Consider the following 14339-nt stretch of genomic DNA (forward strand, 5'->3'; position numbering starts at 1 on the left):
TCTGGAAGGCATTGGAGCAAAAAGAGATGAAAGTGAGCAAAAAGGAGCAGATTTTCATACGCAGTTGGAGAAGTTTTCTGCGGAGCACCTGCTCCCGATTTCGACCTTCCGTGGAGCACCTGCTCCAACCTCTGGAGAAAAATAAGGAAATAATTTTACCTAGCTCCAAGTTGCGTGAAAGGGAATAAGAATACCAGAGCCGCCTATTCTGTTTTTCTACGCTTTCTTTTACAATTTCTAGACTAGAGAGTTTTTGCTTGTAAGCTTTTGGGAGAGGAATTCCTGCTACACTTTGAGAAGAATTCTGAATCCCCTTATCGTTTCTTAGATTTATTTCATGAATTCCTTTTCATTTGTTGTTGTGTTTCTTTTCTTCATGTCTGAGTAGATCTCTTAGCTAGATTAAGGTTTTCAAAGGATTTAATGAGTTAGAGAATTGGATACAAATAGGGCTTGATATCGATTGTCTTCACCATTGTTAAACTTAATGCTTAAGTTAAACTTATCACTCAATTTACGATCATAGGTTAATCTATTCATCAAAAGTGTAATAGGTTTTGTCCTTAGCCAACGACAGTTGAAGTTAAGACAAATCGTGGACAGATCAAACCTGTTTGTTAATGCTTGTCTGCAATTTTCTAGGTTCAAACGACAGTTTAGAATTAGGTTGCTAGACAAAGTTATCGGTGCCACGACAGTGGGTTGATATGCGTTTATGTTTGAGTTCGAGACCTGCATTTAAATTGTTTCCTGAATAGTCATTTGATTCTCTTCTCTGAAACTCCTGCCAATTTCCTTGGTCTAGTGCTTGTTTTAATTCGAATTTCAATCGTCTTTAGTTTGCTTTTACTTGTCGTTAAAGTTAAAATCAAGTTATCTTTCGTCTTAGCTTTGTTTCAGTCCTCGTAGAGTCATAGAGTAACACTGGTCCTCAGGATTTCAAATCATTTATATTAAAATCTCAAAGATGTTCTATTGCAGTAGAAACTAGGAGATACATCCTGTTAGAATCAATTTTTGGCGCCATTGCCGAGGAGGAGGTTAAACCCGAATCTACAAGATGTTGTTAAGAAGGAGATAATGAAGCTTCTAGAAGCTGGTGTGATTTATTCAATTTCAGACAGTAATTGGGTTAGTCCGGTAATGTTTGTTCAATTACTCTTTTACCCGCAAATGCAATATAGGCATATCCGCATGTACATTCCCATAATGATGCTGTTTTCGTTCATGTAGTTCTTAAGAAAGGTGGCATCACTGTGATCAAAGATAATAGGAATGAATTGATACCAACTAGAACTGTTACTGGGCATCAAATGTGCATAGATTACAGGAAATTGAATGCTGCAACTCGCAAAGATCATTTCCCTTTGCCATTTATTGATCAGATGCTTGAGATATTGGCTAACCATCCTTACTACTGTTTTTTAGATGGTTATTCAGGTTTCTTTCAGATCCCAATCCACCCAGACGACCAGGAGAAGACGACATTCACATGTCCTTATGGCACTTTTGCATACTGCAGAATGCCATTTGACCTGTGCAATGCCCCGGCGATTTTCCAACGCTGCATGATGTCGGTTTTTACTGATCTGATTGAAGACATAATGGAAGTTTTCATGGACGATTTTTCTGTATATGAAAGCTCATTTTCTGTCTGTTTGTCTAGTTTGTGCAGGATCTTGCAGCGGTGTGAGGAGAAGTATCTGGTGCTCAACTAGGAGAAATGCCATTTCATGGTGAGAGATGGGATCATGCTGGGACACAAAATCTCAGAGAAAGGGATCAAAGTAGACAGGGCAAAGATCGAGGTGATGATGAGTCTGCAGCCACCAACATCAGTCAAAGAGGTCTGCAGTTTTCTGGGTAATGCTGGGTTTTACAGACGCTTCATCAAAGACTTCTCAAAGATTGCTAGCCCTCTGATGCAGTTGCTGTGCAAGGATGTGAAATTCGAGTTCGATGATGCATTTAGGAGGCATTTCATACGATCAAAGGAGCTTTGGTTAGCGCTCTTATTGTCCAACCACCAGATTGGGAACTGCCTTTTGAGGTCATGACCGATGCTAGTGACTATGCAGTAGGAGCAATGCTGGTTAGAGGAAAGAAAAGAGGCTCCATGTCATTTATTATGCCAGCCGAACACTCGACGAAGCTCAGTGCAGATATGCCACAACCGAAAAATAGCTTTTAGCAGTGGTTTATGCCTTTGAGAATTTCAGGTCTTACCTTGTTGGATCGAAGGTTGTTGTCCACACTGATCATGCTGCGCTGAATTATCTCTTGACGAAGAAGGATGCCAAGCCAAGGCTCCTTATATGGATCCTTTTGCTGCAGGAATTTGATTTGGAGATCAAAGACAAAAAGGGGATCGAGAATGTTGTTGCAGATCACCTTTCAAGGCTGAAGATGATTGATGATGACATTCCACTAGATGACAACCTCCCTGATGAACAAGTATACGCCATTGATGTTTCTGGGTTCGACGAGCACCTGCTCCAGCCTAGAGCACCTGCTCTGACAAATTTTTGCAGCTCAGTTGAAGTAACTTGGCATTCTGGTTTCCCTTGTTTTGGAGAGATTGCAAACTACCTTGCTGCATAAAAGGAACCTGTGGATTTCGTGGGAATAAGAAGAAAAAATTCTTGAAGGATGTGAGACATTACTTTTGGGATGAGCCTAACTTATATAGACATTTCTCTGATGGGATTTTCAGGAGATGTGTAGCTAATGAGGAGGTACCTGGGGTCTTGTTTCATTTCCATGGTTCACCTTATGCTGGTCACTTTGCCACTTTTAAAACAGTGTCAAAGATTCTCCTGGCTAGGTATTGGTGGCCTACTATGTTCCGAGATGCGCAGAGATTCATATCCAGGTGTGACACATGCCGGAGGCAAGGCAACATAAGCAGGAGAAATGAGATCCCGCAGAACTTCATTTTGGAAAGTGGAGATTTTTGATGTCTGGGTTATCGAATTCATGGGGCCATTTTCATCATCTTATGGCAATGAGTATATTCTGGTGGCAGTTGACTATGTGTCAAAGTAGGTCGAAGCTCTGGCTAGCCCTACAAATGACGCTAAAGTAGTTTTGAAGATGTTCAAATCTGTCATATTCCCAAGGATTGGTGTGCCTCGAGTTGTGATCAGCGATTAAGGTTCTCACTTCATCAACAAATTTTTTGAGAACTTGTTGAAGAAGAATGGTGTAACACACAAGGGGGCGACTCCATACCATCCTCAGACGATTGGGCAGGTTGAGATTTCCAACAGTGAGATCAAAAACATTATGCAGAAAACTGTAAGCACCACAAGGAAAGATTGGTCGGTGAAGCTTCATGAAGCTCTTTGGACGTATAGGACGGCTTACAAGACACCTTTGGGGACTACACCATTTCACTTGGTGTATGGAAAAGCTTGTCATCTCCCAGTGGAACTCGAGTACAAAGCTGCTTGGACAGTAAAGTTTCTGAATTTTGATGCTAGAAGTGCTCATGAGAGGAGAGTAATGCAGCTGCACGAGTTGGAGGAGATTAGGCACCTGGCCTATGAAAACTCGAAAATTTACAAGGAGAGAACCAAAGCTTTCCATGACAAGAGGATCCTCAGCAGGAGTTTTGCACCAAACGATCAAGTGCTGCTGTTTAATTCTCGATTGAAGTTTTTTCCTAGAAAGCTGAGATCAAGGTGGTCTGGACCCTTCATCATCAAAGAAGTTTGACCATATGGAGCTGTAGTGTTACTGGACACTAAAAGAGGAGAGTTCGTCGTCAATGGGCAGAGGTTGAAGCCATACCTCACTGGTCCACATGTCACGGAAGGTGAATCACTCACCTTAAGCGACACTCCTCAAGCCTGAATGGCCCTCAAAGTCAAGCTAGTGACTTAAAACGAGCGCTTGGTGGGAGGCAACCCACCGGTAAGAGTCTCTAACTTTGTGTCTTTCAATTTCTTTTGCTACTAACTTTGTTTAAGGTTCTTTGTTTTCAAACATAAAAAGAAAAAAAAGAAAAAAGAAAAAAAAAAAAGAGGTAGATAGATTTTCAGCAATGGAGGTGAAAAGAAGAAGAAGAGAAAATCAATCAACCAGAGCACATGCTCCGCCTGCTGGGTTGGTTGCTCACCACGTAAAATCTGATGAAGGAGCACTCCCCCCCCCCCTGTCGGAGCACCTGCTCCACGGGGTGCTCACCACGGACAATGTCACGAAGGAGCAACCAGAGGGAGACGGGAGCACCTGCTCCGCTTGGTGCTCCAGACGAAGAAAAGACGAGGGAGCACCCTGCTCTGGTCCAGAGCACCTGCTCCGCCAGGGTGCTCTGCGCTGCCAGGTAAGTTTTCAAGAAAATTGGGAATTTTAAACGGAAATCGGGGACCAATGTGCAATTTTTTTTAAAAAAAAAAGATTTTTCCCATAAATCTTTTATCCTACCCGACTTTTCCCTTTAAGACCCCGACCCCAAACTCTTTCTCTTTCCTCTCTATTTCTTTGCCATTATCGACCCTTAAAGCTCCAAAACCCAACTTTTCCAATTCTCCTCCGTTTTCAACGTTTTTTGGGTCTAAATCGATCGGTTTTCTGCCCTCTATCTGTTTCTGCAATCAATTTTGACACCCAGCACAGGTATAATTCGCAATTCCCCTCTTTGAAATTCGGCAAAAAAATTTGAAAGGGAGTTTTATGGTGTCTAAGTGTTGATTTCGGTATATGCATGTGCTGTTGATACTTTAGAGTAAAAATGATTCCAACTGGATGTATCTCCTAGTTTCTACTGCAGTAGAACAGTGATGAGATTCTAATAGTGATGAGATTCTAATAGTGATGAGATTCTAATATAAAAGATTTGGAATCCAGAGGTCCAGTGGTACTCTAAGACTCTAAAAGGACTGAACTAAAGCTAAGACTAAAGATGGTTGCTTTATAACTTTAACGACAAGTAAAAGCAAGCTAAAGACAATTTAAATTCAAATTAAAACAAGCACTAGATCAAGGTAATTTGCAGGAGTTTCAGAGATGAGAATCAGATGACTATTCAGGGCACAACTTAAATGCAGGTCTTGAACTCAAACATAAAAGCTTATCGATCCACTGTCGTGATCTCGATAACTTTATCTAACAACCTAAATTCTAAACTGTCGTTTGAACCTAGAAAATTGCTGACAAGCATTAACGAGCAGGTTTAATCTGTTCACGATTTGCCTTAACTTCAACTGTCGTTGGCTAAGGACAAATCGCTCACCAGTGTTTGTTCTAGCAACCTATTACACTTTTGATGAATAGATTAACCTAAGATCGTAAATTGATTGGCCAGTTCAACCTAAGCGTTAAGTCTAACAGAGGTGAAGACAATCGATTTTAAACCCTATTTGCATCCAATTCTCTAACTAATGAAATCCTTTGAAAACCTTAATCTAGCTAAGAGATCTACTCAGACATGGCGAAAAGGAATTCATGAAAATAAAATCGCAGAAGTAATAATACGGTTCAGAATTCTTCTCAAAGTGTAGCAGATTTCTTCTCCCAAAAGCTTATAAGTAAAAACTCTCAAGTCCAGAAAACTGTAAAAAGAATACATAAAAGAAAGTCTGTAAAACTTCGTTCTGTTTTTGAGGCGGCTCTGGACTTTTTATTCTCTTTCTGATCCCAAAATTAGGTAAAAGTCGATTTCCTTATTTTTCTCCAGGCGGTTGGAGCAGGTGCTCCACGAAAGGGTGAAATCGGGAGCAGGTGCTCCCGACCAAGAATGATCTAACTTCGTGTAAATTGGACTCTTTTGCTCAGCTTCAGCTCCTTTTTACATCAAAAGCTCTAGCTGCTCCAATCCATCGCCTTAACTCTCCTAGTTACCTGAAACGACTTGACAAAGACTCAAAAGACTCAAAAAATATCAGTAAACACAGGTTATAATGAGTCAAAATTTCCACTTATCAATTTCCCCAGACTTAGACCTTTGTTTGTCCTCAGACAAACTAAAATCTAGTTCCAGAAAAATTGATTAGACAATGGTGGGAACTCGCAAAAACTCATAAGACCGTAAATTTGACCATAGCATGCGAACGACCTGTTGCAACATTAATCCAAATCGAACCTTCATGTACTTCTCCGCAGACATTGCAGCTTCCCAGATTAGATCCATAATTTCACGACATTATCCATATTCCATCATCGCTGGGTCTCACTGATGAAACCAATTCCAATAGCCTTCTAGACTCATTCCCATACTATACCATGACAAACTGACCAAACACACAAAGGTACTCTTCCTCTCCCTCGAACTTATTCATTTGCAGCCGTTTTTATTTTTTTATTTTAAATAAAAGTTGTAGGTGAATAATGAGGTCACAGGAAACTTTCCTACCTTTCACTTCCAATCCTTGTGTGATCATTTCTCTCTAAAGTAAAATAGTGAGGTCACAGGAAATTTTCTTACTCCTTTACTTTGAAAAAAAAATCATCTCATCTTTTCAGCTTTAGTTAAGGGAGAGGAGTACCAAATTTTTTTTTTTTCATCACACAGGTCCTTGTTTGTCAGGTATGAATGAGGAGTCAAGTCCTGTGAACACTGATCACATCGATGAGGTAAAAGGAAGAACTCAGAAATTAGGTCAGGTCAATGGATTATGTCAGAAACATGTACGCCTCTAGTCCGCTGGTCAGCCCTTAGATTTTCCTTTAGTCGGATCTAGACTGATTTTGCAGCATGGTCACTAAAAAGAACATAGTCAAAATTCACAAATTGTCTAAACTCATCATAGATTTGGTCCTAGTTCTCACAAGTTTTGACTTAACTCATATGACAGACTCACTCAAAAAAACAAAATGACTCAAAGAAAGTAAAAACAACTGACTCAAAGAAAGTGCTAAAAGAGTGAGGATAAAATAAATAAGTACAAGAGGCACGACCCTCCCCCGGACTTACTTCACACCGTCCCTGGTGTGAAAATAAGCTAGAGAAGTACCTAGAAAACTTACCTTGTTCGCACATGTAGAGCACCCTGGCGGAGCAGGTGCTCCGGAACAGAGCTGGGTGCTCCCTCGTCAATTGTTTGTCTGGAGCAGGTGCCAGAGCAGGTGCTCTGGTTTCCCTTGGGTTGCTCCCTTGTCAATGTTTCGTCTGGAGCACCCCGTGGAGCAGGTGCTCCGACAGAGGTGTGGGTGCTCCTTCGTCATTTTTTTACGCTGCGAGCATCCAACCCAGCAGATGGAGCGGGTTGCCTCTTCTTCTTCTTCCTCACATCCTTTCTCACGCTGAAACCTTCTACCTGTTTTTTTTTTGATGAAAACAAAGAACCTAAAAGCAAAGTTAGTAGCTAAAAATTGAAAGACACAAAGTTAGAGACTCTTACCGGTGGGTTGCCACCCACCAAGCGCTTCTTTTAAGTCACTAGCTTGACTTGGAAAGCCATTTAAGCTTGAGGAGGATCGCTTAAGGTGAGTAATTCACCTTCTGCGACATTTGGACCAGCAAGATATGGCTTCAACCTCTGTCCATTGACAACGAACTCGCCTCCTTTAGTGTCCAACAACACTACAACACCATATGGTCGAACCTCTTTGATGATGAAAGGTCCAGACCACCTTGATCTCAGCTTTCCAGGAAAAAGCTTTAATCAAGAATTAAACAGCAGCACCTGATCGTTTGGTGCAAAAGTCCTATTGAGGATCCTCTTGTCATGGAAAGCTTTGGTTTTCTCCTTTTAGATTTTCGAATTCCCATAGGCCAGATGCCTAATTTCCTCCAGCTCGTGGAGCTGCATCACTCTCCTCTCATGAGCACTTCTAGCATCGAAATTCAGCAACTTCATCGCCCAAGCAGCTTTATACTCGAGTTTCATTGGGAGATGACAAGTTTTTCTATACACCAAGTGAAATGGTGTAGTCCCCAATGGTGTCTTGTAAGCTGTCCTATACGTCCGAAGAGCATCATCAAGTTTCACTGACCAATTCTTTTTTGTGGTGCTTACAGTTTTCTGCAAAATGTTTTTGATCTCCCTGTTAATAATCTCGACCTGCCCACTTGTCTGAGGATGGTATGGGGTCGCCACCTTGTACTTAATTAACACCATTCTTCTTCAACAAGTTCTCAAAAAATTTGTTGATGAAGTGAGAACCTCCATCACTGATCACAACACATGGCACACCAAACCTTGGGAATATGACAGATTTGAACATCTTCAGAACCACATTTGCGTCATTTGTAGGGCTAGCCAGAGCTTCGACCCACTTTGACACATAGTCAACTGCCACCAAAATATACTCAGTGCCATAAGATGATAGAAATGGCCCCATGAACTCGATACCCCAGGATGAAGTTCTAAGGCATCTCATTTCTCCTGATATTGTTCCCTTGCCTCTGGCATGTGTTACACCTAGATTTAAAACTCTGTGCATCTCGGAATATAGTAGGACACCAATACCCAGCCTGAAGAATCTTTGACACTGTTTTAAAAGTGGCAAAGTGACCAGCATAAGGTGAACCATGGCAATGAAACAAGACCCCAGGTATCTCCTCATCAGCTACACATCTCCTGAAATCCCATCAGATCAATGCCTGTATAAGTAAGACTCATCCCAAAAGTAGTGCCTCACGTCCTTCAGAAACTTCTTCGTCTTATTTCCCACGAAATCTGCAGGTTCCTAATCTGCAGCAAGGTAATTTGCAATCTCTCCAAACCAAGGAAAATTGGGATGTCGATCTACGTCAACTGAGTTGCAAAAACTCGTCAGAGCAGGTGCTCTAAGCTGGAGGAGGTGCTCGTCGAACCCAGAAATATCAATGGCGTAAACCTGTTCATCAGGGAGGCTGTCATCTAGTGGAATGTCTTCATCAATCTTCAGCCTCGACAAGTGGTCTGCAACACCATTATCAATCCTCTTTTTGTCTTTGATCTCCAAATCAAACTCCTGCAGCAAAAGGATCCATCTAAGGAGCCTTGGCTTGACATCCTTCTTTGTCAACAGGTATTTTAGCACTGCATGGTCTGTGTGAACAACAACCTTCGACCCAACAAGGTAAGACCTGAAATTCTCAAAGGCATAGACCACTGCAAGAAGCTCCTTTTTCAATTGTGGCATATCTGCACTGAGCTTCGTCGAGTGTTTGGCTGGCATAATAGATGACATGGAGCCTCTTTTCTTTCCTCTGTCCCAGCACTGCTCCCACTGCATAATCACTAGCATCGGTCATGACCTCAAAAGGTAGTTCCCAATCTGGTGGCTGGACAATAGGAGCGCTGACCAAAACTCCTTTTATCGTGTGAAATGCCTCCAAACATGCATCATCGAACTCGAATTTCACATCCTTGCACAGCAGCTGCGTCAGAGGTCTAGCAATCTTTGAGAAGTCTTTGATGAAGCGTTTGTAAAAACCAGCATGACCCAGAAAACTGCGAACCCCTTTGACTGATGTTGGTGGTTGCAGACTCATCATCACCTCGATCTTTGCCCTGTCCACTTCGATCCCTTTCTCTGAGATTTTGTAAGAGTTTGTACGTCTAAGGTACCTTACCCAGTTCCACCAAAGAAGTCCTGCAAGGACGTAGAGGAGACATAATGCAGGGAGATGCTGAAGGATTTAACTGTGAAACTCCCTCTAGCTGATGCTGTCCAGATGATACCAGCCCTTAAGCGATACATGAAGAGATTAGTTTCTGAGAAAGCTGGTGAGGAAGAGAGTGTCATGATGGTCTCGAAGGAGTGCAGTGCTGTGTTGCAGAACAAGGTGCTGAAGAAGAGAAGTGATCCAGGAAGATTTGTTCTCTCAGTCAGGATTGGTAATGTGCTGTTTGCAAGGTCCCTCTGCGATATGGGTTCAAGTGTGATTCTGATGCCTTATTCTGTAGCCAAGCGATTGGGGTACACTAGATTCAAGCCGACAAAAATCTTGCTGGTGTTCGCTGATAGATCAACCAAATTTCCTGTTGGTATACTTGAGGATCTGCATGTTCAGATAGGCGATACACTCATTCCAGTAGATTTTGTGGTGCTGGAACTTGATGAAGAACCCAAGGATCCTTTGATATTGGGTCGATCCTTCTTATGCACAGCTGGTGCAATCATAGATGTGAAAAGAGGTGTCATAGATCTCCAGCTGGGAGATATGGTGGTGCGATTTGAAATGAATAAACTCCTCAAGAAGCCAATGCTAGACGGATAGAAATTGTCATAGATGATGGTTCAGACATTGCTGAAGAGGTTTTGGCCATTGATCCTTTGGAAGTTGCACTCACAAAAGCCGAAGGAGAGCATGGGTATTTGAGTGAGGAAGCTGATGGGTTTGCAAGGATGCTGGATGCAAGGATGCTGGATGCAAGCACGAGGATGCAAAGGCTGGTGGCATAAATGAGCTTGGAAGGCAAGGAGAGGTCAACTGCAGAAAAAGTCGATGGAGTACCTGCTCCGAATCCTGGAGCACCTGCTCTCGATGGCTTGATTGATGGACCTTGGAGCGAATTGAGAGCTCTGAAGCTTGAGCTCAAACCCCTTCCTGTGGGGCTCAGGTACGCGTTTCTAGGACCCAATTCGACATACCCTGTGATAGTGAACTCTGAATTGAACAATGTAGAGATTGCCTTGATTCTTTGTGAACTTAGAAAGTATATGAAAGCTCTAAGATATTCACTAGATGACATTCTAGGGATTTCTCCAGATATTTTCATGCATAAAATACATCTAGAAGATGAATCGATGACTTCTGTAGAACATCAGAGGAGGTTAAACCCGAATCTACAAGATGTTGTTAAGAAAGAGATAATGAAACTTCTAGAAGCTGGTGTGATTTATGCGATTTCAGACAGTAATTGGGTTAGTCCGGTTCATGTAGTTCCTAAGAAAAGTGACATCACTGTGATCAAAAATGATAGGAATGAACTGATACCAACTAGAACAGTTATTGGGCATCGAATGTGCATAGATTACAGAAAATTGAATGCTGCAACTCGCAAATATCACTTCCTTTTGCCATTTATTGATCAGATGCTTGAAAGATTTGCTAACCATCCTTATTATTGGTTTTTAGATGGTTATTCAGGTTTCTTTCAGATTCCAATCCATCCAGACGATCAGGAGAAGACGACATTCACATGTCCTTATTGCATTTTTGCATACCGCAGGATGCCATTTGGCTTGTGCAATGCCCCGGCGACTTTCCAACGCTGTATGATGTCGATTTTTACCGATCTGATTGAGGACATAATGGTAAGTTTTCATGGACGATTTTTCTGTCTTTGAAAGCTCATTTTCTTTTTGTTTGTCTAATTTGTGCAGGGTCTTGCAGCGGTGTGAGGAGAAGCATCTGGTGCTCAACTGGGAGAAATGCCATTTCATGGTGAGAGATGGGATCGTGATGGGACAGGAAATTTTACTGGAGCAGATGGCTGGAGCAGGTGCTTTATCGTCGGCTCAGGGTGCTCAATCGTCTCTTCTACGTCTGGAGCAGGTGCTCAAGAATTCGGAGCAGGTGCTCCAGTCGAGAAAGTATGCTCTTTCGTCGTTTTTACGCCATGAGTTGGTGCCCCTTCTTGGAGCAGGTGCTCTACGTCTTTTTCCTTCCTCTTTTCTGAGACAGCGCTTGTTGGTGCAGCATGCAGAGTCTTCTCACTTCTCAGCTCAATAGCATTCACAAACTCATTCCTGGGGTTTTCACCTTTTCCAGGGAGAGTTCCGGGTGATCTCTTCACAGCTTATGCAGTCTGGACTACCTGAACATCCAGCTTCTTCACATGAGTCCACATTGTCTCATACTTGCCATTCAAATCATTGTACATGGTGTCCATTTTGGCATTAATCTCCATGGAAGACTTTTGCTGATTAACCAGCAGTTGTTGCATCAAGTTTTTCAGCTCATCATGCGAGTTATTTGGGAAACTCGAAGAAGTCTGCAGACTTGTGAAAGGCAACTTCTGCTGATTTCCACCTTGAAACCGATTCTGATTGGTGATGAACTGCTTTCCTTGGAAGTTGCTGGAGAATTTCTTCTGAAATCCTGACTGATTCTACACTCCTTGCTGTGGATAGACCTGATCATGAGGGTTTTCAACATTGTTGCTTCTGTAGGACAAATTCGGGTGGTTTCTGAAGTTGTTGAAGCTGCGATTCTTCACATACCCTTATCCATTCACAAAGTTCACCTCCATCTGATCATGATCCTCTGCTTCTACAAACTCTTCAGCAAGATTTGTATCACCGATCTCATCAGCAAAATGTACAGATTTCTGGTTCTCTTTCAACAGCAGATTCACCTTTGCTGTAAGCTCATCGATCTTGCTCAACTCCACACTATGAACTGCTTTGCTAGACCTGTCATACTCTTGGGATTTATTGCTGGAACTTGCAGCTAAGTTCTCAATCAACTCATAAGCACCTGATTTGGACTTAGTCATGAAATCGCCATTGCTAGCTGCATTCAAAGCATTCATGTAATCCCAGTTGACACCATCATAAAAGGTTGAAAGAATCTGCTCATCAGAGAACCCATGGTGAGGGCACTCTCCTCGGTACTCCTTGTACCTTTTCCAAGCTTCGCAGAAAGCTTCACTAGGTTGTTGTCTGAACGAAGAGATCTTATTCCTCAGAGCTGCAGTTTTGGACTTAGTGTAGAAGTGGTCCAAAAACGCTGATCTGCACTCTGTCCAAGTAGTCAATGACCCAGCTGGCAATGACTTCAACCAGCGCGAAGCTTTATCCGCAAGTGAGAATGGAAAAAGCTTGCACTTCAGAAAATCGCTTGGTATCCCATTTGATCCAATCGTACTGAAAATCTCCTCAACATTCTCAGCAGGAATTTCAGCAGGAAGCCCATGGAATAGATGCTGCTTCACCAATGAGATCAACTGAGGTTTGATCTCAAAGTCTTGCCTGTTAATCGTTGGAGGATCAATCGCAGCTCTGTTTTGGTAGAAAGCATGTGGATTGTTCTTGTCTCCGATCGCAGGTTGTAGCTGTTGTCTGTCTTGCTGAGCTTTTTGCAACTGGTCCAATTGTTGCCGAAGCTGCTGCATCTCAGCTAACACGTTGTTGTTGCCCTGATCGCCCATGTTGGCAAAAATAGGCCTTTGACGTCTGTTTTCTCGCTCGACTCTTGCTAGCTCGGCGTTTGACAAAGAAACAAGATCCTCGGTGCAGCTGCTCCTTGTAGACTTGTTTGTCATGCACCTCAAACACACGCAGACAAGAGAAAAAGAGAAAAGTTAGTGAGGTCTTAGTCTGAATTTCAAACCAAGAATCAGAGGTTACGAATTGGTCCATGTCGCAACAGCGCCAAAAATTGATTTCAACTGGATGTATCTCCTAGTTTCTACTGCAATAGAACAGTGATGAGATTGTAATATAAAAGATTCGAAATCCAGAGGACCAATGTTACTCTAAGACTCTAAAAGGACTGAATTAAAGCTAAGACAAAAGATGGGTGGTTTGTAACTTTAACGACAAGTAAAAGCAAGCTAAAGAAAATTTAAATTCAAATTAAAACAAGCACTAGATCAAGGTAATTCGCAGGAGTTTCAGAGATGAGAATCAGATGACTATTCAGGGCACAACTTAAATGCATGTCTCGAACTCAAATATAAAAGCTTATCGATCCACTGTCGTGATCTCGATAACTTTATCTAACAACCTAAATTCTAAACTGTCGTTTGAACCTAGAAAATTGCAGACAAGCATTAACGAGCAGGTTTGATCTGTTCACGATTTGCCTTAACTTCAACTGTCGTTGGATAAGGATAAATCGCTCACCAGTGTTTGTTCTAGCAACCTATTACACTTTTGATGAATAGATTAACCTAAGATCGTAAATTGAATGGCCAGTTCAACCTAAGCGTTAAGTCTAATAGAAGTGAAGACAATCGATTTTAAACCCTATTTGCATCCAATTCGCTAACTCATGAAATCCTTTGAAAACCTTAATCTAGCTAAGAGATCTACTCAGACATGGAGAAAAGAAACACAGCAACAGATGAAAAGGAATTCATGAAAATAAAATCGCAGAAGTAATAATAGGGTTCAGAATTCTTCTCAAAGTGTAGCAGATTTCTTCTCCCAAAAGCTTACAAGTAAAAACTCTCAAGTCCACAAAATTGTAAAAAGAAAACGTAAAAAAAAGTCTGTAAAACGTCGTTCTGTTTTTGAGGCGGCTCTGGACTTTTTATTCTCTTTCTGATCCCAAAATTAGGTAAAAGTCGATTTTTTTATTTTTCTCTAGGCGGTTAGAGCAGGTGCTCCACGAAAGGGTAAAATCAGGAGCAAGTGCTCCCAACCAAGAATGATCCAACTTTGTGTAAATTGGCCTCTTTTGCTCAGCTTCAGCTCCTTTTTGCATTAAAAGCTCCAGCTGCTCCAATTCATCG

At 41.9% G+C, this 14339-nt stretch overlaps 2 protein-coding genes and 1 non-coding gene across 3 annotated transcripts; 2 read left to right on the forward strand and 1 right to left on the reverse strand.

Moving 5' to 3' along the window:
• Positions 1–3285: 3285 nt before the first annotated feature.
• On the forward strand, positions 3286–3855 carry LOC112088376. The gene is made up of 2 exons (XM_024158643.1): positions 3286–3638; positions 3753–3855. Exons 1-2 carry the CDS (start codon positions 3286–3288, stop codon positions 3853–3855), a joined length of 456 nt encoding a protein of 151 aa, XP_024014411.1.
• Positions 3856–7403: 3548 nt separating this feature from the next.
• Positions 7404–9427, reverse strand: LOC112088377. Its single transcript, XM_024158644.1, has 6 exons — positions 9236–9427; positions 8672–9159; positions 8415–8525; positions 8144–8350; positions 7758–7902; positions 7404–7586 (listed from the first exon to the last, which is right to left on the reverse strand). The coding sequence occupies exons 1-6, from the start codon at positions 9425–9427 to the stop codon at positions 7404–7406; spliced, it is 1326 nt and encodes a 441-aa protein (XP_024014412.1).
• A 3038-nt stretch (positions 9428–12465) lies between these two features.
• On the forward strand, positions 12466–12572 carry LOC112088709. The gene has a single exon (XR_002900655.1). It is a non-coding gene; the product is annotated as a small nucleolar RNA R71 (small nucleolar RNA).
• Positions 12573–14339: the final 1767 nt, after the last annotated feature.

Source organism: Eutrema salsugineum, unplaced genomic scaffold, assembly GCF_000478725.1.
Source record: "Eutrema salsugineum unplaced genomic scaffold, Eutsalg1_0 scaffold_14, whole genome shotgun sequence".
NCBI classification, from domain to species: Eukaryota; Viridiplantae; Streptophyta; class Magnoliopsida; order Brassicales; family Brassicaceae; genus Eutrema; species Eutrema salsugineum.

What these genes read in the sequence shown, in the direction of transcription:
- LOC112088376 (XM_024158643.1), top strand. Translation starts at nt 3,286, where the DNA reads ATGCAGAAAACTGTAAGCACCACAAGGAAAGATTGGTCGGTGAAGCTT. An exon ending in CCAAACGATCAAGTGCTGCT is followed by an intron (nt 3,639 to 3,752) that starts GTTTAATTCTCG and finishes GGACACTAAAAG; the next exon opens with AGGAGAGTTCGTCGTCAATG.
- LOC112088377 (XM_024158644.1), bottom strand. Translation starts at nt 9,427, where the DNA reads ATGATGAGTCTGCAACCACCAACATCAGTCAAAGGGGTTCGCAGTTTT. An exon ending in ACACGATAAAAGGAGTTTTG is followed by an intron (nt 9,160 to 9,235) that starts GTCAGCGCTCCT and finishes GTGATTATGCAG; the next exon opens with TGGGAGCAGTGCTGGGACAG. An exon ending in TCAAAGATTCTTCAGGCTGG is followed by an intron (nt 8,351 to 8,414) that starts GTATTGGTGTCC and finishes AACACATGCCAG; the next exon opens with AGGCAAGGGAACAATATCAG.